The following is a 7,430-nucleotide window of genomic DNA, read 5'->3' on the forward strand; positions in this document are numbered from 1 at the left end:
TTGCCAGGAGAAATATGAATAACCTCAGATATGCAGATGATACCGCCCTTATGGCAGAAAGTGAAGAGGAACGAAAAAGCCTCTTGATGAAAGTGAAAGAGGAGAGGGAAAAAGTTGGCTTAAATCTCAACATTCAGAAAACGAAGATTATGGGGTCTGGTCCCATCACTTCATGGCAAATAGATGGGAAAACTGTGGAAACAGTGTCAGACTTTATTTTTCTGGGCTCCAAAATCACTGCAGATGGTGACTGCAGCCATGAAATTAAAAGACACTTACTCCTTGGAAGGAAAGTTATGACCAACCTAGATAGCATATTCAAAAGCAGAGACATTACTTTGCCAGCAAAGGTCCGCCTAGTCAAGGCTATTGTTTTTCCTGTGGTCATATAGGGATGTGAGAGTAGGACTGTGAAGAAAGCTGAGTGCTGAAGAATTGATGCTTTTGAACTGTGGTGTTGGAGAAGACTCTTGAGAGTCCGTTGGACTGCAAGGAGATCCAACCAGTACATTCTAAAGGAGATCAGTCCTGGGTGTTCTTTAGAAGGAATGATGCTAAAGCCGAAACTCCAGTACTTTGGCCACTCATGCAAAGTGTTGACTCATTGGAAAAAGCTCTGACGCTGGGAGGGATTGGGGGCAGGAGGAGAAGGGGACGACAGAGGATGAGATGGCTGGATGGCATCACCGACTCATAGAACGTGAGTTTGAGTGAACTCCGGGAGTTGGTGATGGACAGGGAGGCCTGGCGTGCTGTGATTCATGGGGTCACAAAGAGTTGGACACGACTGAGTGACTGAACTGAATTGAACTGAACTGATAAAGAATTATATATTTTTTAAAATTTTTCAACAATTTAAAAATCATTTCTAGCTCATAGACCACACAAACATAGGTGGTAAGCCAAGGCTCAGGGTCAGTGTTTAGCTGACTGCTAAGTTAAAAAGTATTTTTTCTTCATGTCAACAGTTATATTCAGTTTATGGTAAAAACTGAATGAAATATTTAGGGGTTAAGAGTCATAGTATATGTACCTCACTCTCAAACAGTTCTCTGTATATGTATTTATACTCTTACATATATGCTGCTGCTGCTAAGTCGCTTCAGTAGTGTCCGACTCTGTGCGACCCCATAGACGGCAGCCCACCAGGTACATATACATATATAAATATATGAAGAAATGATAAGGCAAATGTGGTAAGATGTAATATCTGTAGATTCTCAGTGAAAGCTCAAAGAAAATTCTCTCTGTGATTTTTGAAACTTTTCTATAAGTCTGAAGTATTTCAAAATACAAAATTATTTACACTCACATATGTATCCAATATTTACTAAAAAACCTGGAGAAAGGAACTGAGTGGGTTTAGATATCAATGTAACAATTAACTAACAGTTCTTTAAACTGAGTGATTAGTGCATGAAGTTCCATTACATAGCTTTATTTTTATTATTTGAAGATTTTCAAAATTCAAAGTTTATAATCTATGTATACACACACATGCACACACAAGCCAGAGCTGCAAACATTTGAGGAAACATTTACAGTGACATTGACAGCAGGTAATATGATTTGGGAGGGAGGGCATATAATTTAAAAAGAGAAACTAAAAAATCATATTGCCTGCTATAGTCGTTTGTCTAGATTTTATTCTATGAAACCTAATGAGTTGGATACACATTATTTTTTTTTCAAAATAGCAATTTCAAGTGCATATGGTGCATCAAAATAAATCAACCTTAAAACGATTAATTTTATGCCTCCAAGTTAATAACACAAATAATAAAAATGTTAATGGTGGTCACCTGTAGGAGGTATCAACATTGCTAACAATATCTTCCCTATTGTCTTCCATTTTTAAAAAATTTATAAAATATCTATTATTTTATCACAAAAGGTATGCGTGTATGTTAAGTCATTTCAATCATGTCCGACTCTTTGCGACCCTGTGGACTGTAGCCTGCCAGAATCCTTGCCAGGATTCTCCAGGCAAGAATACATGAGTGAGGTACCATGCCTTCTTCCAGGGATATCACAAGACAATAAACATACAATCTTTCTGAGACTTCTCAGTTTCTTGGGAGGGCAGATTAGTTTTAAAACTGTTAATTTTTCAGGCATTCATCAACATAAGCCAAACTTGTCAAAATTGAAGCAACATAGCACCAACTTTTGATATGGCAATGGAAAGAATAATTTTAATCAATTGTTATAAATAAAGCATTCAGTTTGATATAAAAATGCATTTGAGATGCTAGCACCCTTTGCTTTGTGGGGGAAAAAATAAGATGCTAAGGAATTGCCTGAGACAACAGAAGCAGGACCATGTACATACAGACATGTGTTAAAACCTTGGTGGCATAGGTCAAAGTTTTCAAAGAATCAAACCTGCAACAGACTGAAATATAGGGCTCATCCCAGTGATTACACTTCACCTACAAAGCTTGCTACATACCTGTCTAAATAGAACCAAAAGCAGCACCCATTGTGATACATGCCAGAGGAGAAGAATCCACAGTTATAAGTTTGCTAGAGTGACAACCCTCCAACCCAGAGGGGACAGAAGACAGGCAGCAGGATTTCAGTGACCAGATCACACACATCAAAAATATGGATTTACCTAAGGACATAGATTGGCATGGAGTACAGCTCTCAGTTAGGAGGTCTGGGGTCATACTATGGTTCTGATCCCAATAAGAAAGAAAAAACTTAGGTAGTATCATAAGCCTGAAACCAACTGTCACAAAAGACTGATGGTGTGGACCAATGACATGCTGTGCTCAGCTATGGCAAAAGAATCTACAGAAAGTAAAAAAAAAGGAAAGAACAACCAACTCAAAACCTGTAATAGGTTTATTGAGAAATTTCATCTCACTGGGATATAAAATGAAATTAATTTCTCTTCCCAGTCACAAATTTCAGTCTTTCACAGCTGAAAAAAGTATTTCAGGCAAACTAAAAGGTTTCTGGTTATTTTCAGCCCTAAGATACCCATCCTACAGCCCTCTGGTAGTGTAGCTGCCCTCCTAGGCTACAGCCTAGAGAGAAAAGGCTCAGCAATCCTCCATTCATCAAGCCAGATGTCAGTTCTTTGCAGGCAGCCAAAACCTCAACAGGTTTTGCAGAATCACCTTACTTGGCTTGGGTAAGAACAGTCTTCCCATTCTTTCATAGGAACAGTAGTGAAACACCTCTCACCATTCACTGAGCACTTCTCATGTTATAAAAGTCTTCTTTGATTCTATCTTCTCTTTTCTTGAAGTTCACATTATATAGTGTAGATAAGAAGAGTGGTGGTTGATACTAATAGGAAGACAAAGGGAAGATGTCTGCCTCTAACAACTGATAGCTTAAAAAAAATTTTTTAAGTGCAAGTTGGTGCCATTCATCTTAAATTTGGAGTCTCTACTTCAATTCTTATATTCTAAGTCAAAGAAAAAGTCAAGTTCAACGTCCTCTACAAAGGAAATTAGTATAAACTGACACTATGCTGGGTGCTTTGTACAACTTACTGAATCTTTATAATAAAACTGAGAGCAATGTTTAATTACTCCTTTTCATTCAAATAAGGGAGGAGCATTGTAGAAAAAAATGAATAACATTCCCAACATTAAGTGATTTGTGATGGAGCAGAATTTATATTCCTTACTCGCTATTTTCAAAGAGTGTGTGTGATATTTTCCACTGTATCTCCAATACTTTGGCAAACTGATGTGAAGAGCTGACTCATTGGAAAACACCCTGGTGCTGGGAGACATTGAGGGCAGGAGAAGTGGGCAACAGAGGATGAGACGATTGGATGGCATCACCGATTCAGTGGACGTGAGTTTGAGCAAACTCCGAGCAAACTCCAGGAGATAGTGAAGGACAGCAGGAAGCCTGGTGTGCTGCAGTCCATGGGGTTACAGTCAGACATGACCTAGTGACTGAACAACAACATCTACACAGTACACCAAAAAAAAAAAAAAAAATTCATTTCAGATATCACCAGGGATAAGGTTCTAAAGTAATTAACTGTCTTTCTGAAATGTGGATCAGAACCTATTGAAATCTGAGTTTATAGCAGACTACTGAACCCAGGGATTGTAGCTAAGCTGAGCTAGTGAAGACAAAGAATGAAAATCTCTAGGCATAACTTTGGTTTCCCCAAAGAAGGTCATCAATGATCCCCTACTAATGCCATGTCTTGTCTTGACACACTAAAACCACATTTCACTTTGATCTTAATTGGTTAACAGATTTCTGACTCAGTAAATATTTCACAGCAGCTTTTACATCCTTGTTTCTCAAGCTATAGATTATAGGATTTAGCATTGGGGTCACCACCCCATAAAACACGGAAAAAAGCCCTTCTCTAGCTTGCAAATTGTCTTGTCCAAGGAGGTCTTGAGACTTGGGTTTGGCATACATGAAGAAAATGGTACCATAAAATATGATCACCACAGTCAGATGTGCTGAGCAGGTAGAAAAGGCCTTGCGTCTCCCTGTGGCTGAGTTCATTCTCAAGATGGTATAGAGGATAAGCATATAGGAGAAAAAAATGCCCAGAAGGGGTAGAACCAAGAAAGCCATATTTGACACTGCTAAAGTAACAACATTGAGGGATATATCAGCACAAGCTAACTTGAGAACAGCCAGTATTTCACATAAGAAATGATTGATAATATTATTCTCACAGAAAGGCAATTGCATAGCAAGAGATGTTTGCACAATTGAGTTGATTCCACCAGAGAGCCATGAAACAGAAGCCATCAGGACATACACCACCTTGCTCATGATGACAGGGTATCTCAGAGGGTTACAGATGGCCACATAGCGGTCAAAAGCCATCATGCCAAGGAGGAAACACTCTGTTGACCCCATTGCAAATCCTAAGAACATCTGCATTGCACATCCAGAGAAGGAAATGTTCCTTTTTTTTGAGATTAAGCTCACCAAAGTTGAGGGAACAGAGGAGGATGTATAGCAGATATCCAGAAAAGAGAGGTTTCCCAGAAAGAAGTACATGGGGGTGTGAAGACGGGAATCAAATATGCTTGCTATGATCAGAACACTGTTGCCAATTAGAATCACTAGATACATAACTAGAATTACAGCAAAGAAAATAATCTCAAGTTTTGGGTAACCAGAGAGTCCCAGAAGAATGAATTCATTCACAAATGTCTTATTTATTCTATCCATGTTCCAGCTTTCAGGATGTCAGAAAAGTACCAATATAAAATATTTTCACTGCCAAGTAACAAATATAACAAATTTCTTGAATAGACATTATTCTAGGGTGAAATAGTGTGTTTTCTTCAAAACTCTGTCATTCAGTTATCTTCAAGAATGTCTTTGCCAAAAACACAGTGATATTGAGAAATTGAGAATTTCAGTGCCCTGTGTCTAATGTTTGAAGTGGCTTCTTTGGTATCTCAGCTGGTAAAGAATCCACCTGCAATGCAGGAAACACGGGTTCGATCCTTGGGTTTTGAAGATCCCCTGGAGGAAGGCATGGCAACCCACTCCAGTATCTACCTAGGATCAGAAGCAAATTCAGAAGCGACCTTCCCCACTGTTGAAGACACTGTAAATTGAGTTTTATGAAAGCCCTAGAATATTTCAGATGATAAATCTGACTTCATGAAATCAGTTTCAGTGAGAGAGTGGTGGGGAAGGCAAAAGACCACAAAGACTGGAATTTTGATCCAGTATTTTACAGAAATGTTGAAAATCTTAAAGCAAGTGTGATTTTATGCAGACTTGTTTGTCTGCCTGACACCTTAGTTCTCTATTCAGTCTGCTAAATTGTGTATTTCTATAGGGCAGACATTTGATTGTAGTAAACTGAATCATATACACAGCAATTTAACATTTATTCAAACATCAAGTTTGTTGTTGATCTTGTAGTCTCAGTCTGCTCTTACTATTTTATTACTTCCCATTACAAGACTAGTGTGTAAACTAGTTCTGCAAGAATACACTGGAGATCTCTGAAGAAAAACAGTCTCTCCATTTGCTTCATTCCATGACATCAGAATTATTCTTGATAATTTATGTATTTAAGTGAACCTGAGAAAACAGTAATAATGCTTAAATATCTAACTGTATATATGTGTGTAGCACTTTATTAAAAAAATCAATCTTCTCATTACCTTTATTTTCTTTCAAATGTGAAATACAGAATGTGGCCAAAGTAATCCAGCCTATAAGTAAACAGTGGAGCTTGAAGCACAGATATTTACCTGTGAAGTCTAGAATTCTGTGGACTACAACACCAAAAGTTATTATATCAAGTTTTCCCACCAAGTACTACCCAGAATTTTGGGCCTTGGTGGATTAATGAAGAATCAGTTATTTCAGTCTTTGCTAAATTCTTCATATGTATATAAACTTCCTGGATATTTTGTTAAAATGTAGATTTTCTTTTGCCAAGGCTGATTGATGCAGGGCCTGTGACTCTGCATTTCTACTACACTCCCAAAGTGTGCCAAATAATAAATCACAGCTGTATTTGGTCCTAATAATTAATTAGAGGCTGCACTGCCTCATGCTGTTCATATTTTAAGTCAATATTTAATGAGAATTTTAATTACAGAATGAAAGGGTATATTTTCATTTTATTCAAGACTTACCCTTACACTGATAAGTTATTTCTACCTCCTAGAAGAACATGTTAATTTCTTCTTAGTATTTATGTCAGCATTCTGAACTAAGGTCAAGTTCAACAAACAATGTGAGATTCCACAGATCTGAAAGACTAAATATTTGTCATGCAATAGTTGTAATTATTCCCCATTCCCAAAGCAATTTAAAGTTGGAATGAGAGATCTGTTGAATGGAGAAACTTCTGGTGCATTAGGGACATTGTCCCACAGACACAATTAAGAACGATGTCAAGACTATAATGTGGCTGAACTAAAGCTCAAAAATGAAATAACATTCTCCCACCTGTGTAACTTTTTGAAATAGGGGCAAATGTTCACCAAACTAACTTTATGAAATGTGAGAGCTTTTTAGTTTAAAATTTATTTACAAAGCAAAGTTAATCTAAATTAAGTTCCTAATTGGAACAACCAAAATGATAGACTTGAAAATGATCTAGATATTAGGAATGAAATAAAATAGACATTTTCTGTGAATTAATTGCATTGCCACTTTTTTTTTTACTTACTTTCATTTTTTTAGATAAGTTCATTGCATCCAGGATATCAATACCAACCTATTTTGAAACTAAAAAAAATAAACATAAGGAATAAAATAAATAAAGTTATAGGATAAAAGTGATTTCATATATTCAAGGCCAGAAAGAAATTTTAAAAGTCCAGAATGGATAGTTTGGGTCATGAATTTATTCAGATAGCACATTGTTGAATTAGAGTGACTCAGAAAGTCTATTAAGCTACATTGTATAATAGATCAGAGCTTTTTCATCAGCATACACCTTATATTGC

The 7,430-nt window shown here is 37.0% G+C and overlaps 1 protein-coding gene across 1 annotated transcript; it reads right to left on the reverse strand.

The window, feature by feature from the left end:
- Positions 1–4,201: 4,201 nt before the first annotated feature.
- LOC139184470 (olfactory receptor 13C4) lies at positions 4,202–7,025 on the reverse strand. Its single transcript, XM_070794323.1, has one exon. It carries the CDS (start codon positions 5,176–5,178, stop codon positions 4,210–4,212), a length of 969 nt encoding a protein of 322 aa, XP_070650424.1. The 5' UTR covers positions 5,179–7,025; the 3' UTR covers positions 4,202–4,209.
- Positions 7,026–7,430: the final 405 nt, after the last annotated feature.

Source organism: Bos indicus, chromosome 8, assembly GCF_029378745.1.
Source record: "Bos indicus isolate NIAB-ARS_2022 breed Sahiwal x Tharparkar chromosome 8, NIAB-ARS_B.indTharparkar_mat_pri_1.0, whole genome shotgun sequence".
NCBI lineage: Eukaryota > Metazoa > Chordata > Mammalia > Artiodactyla > Bovidae > Bos > Bos indicus.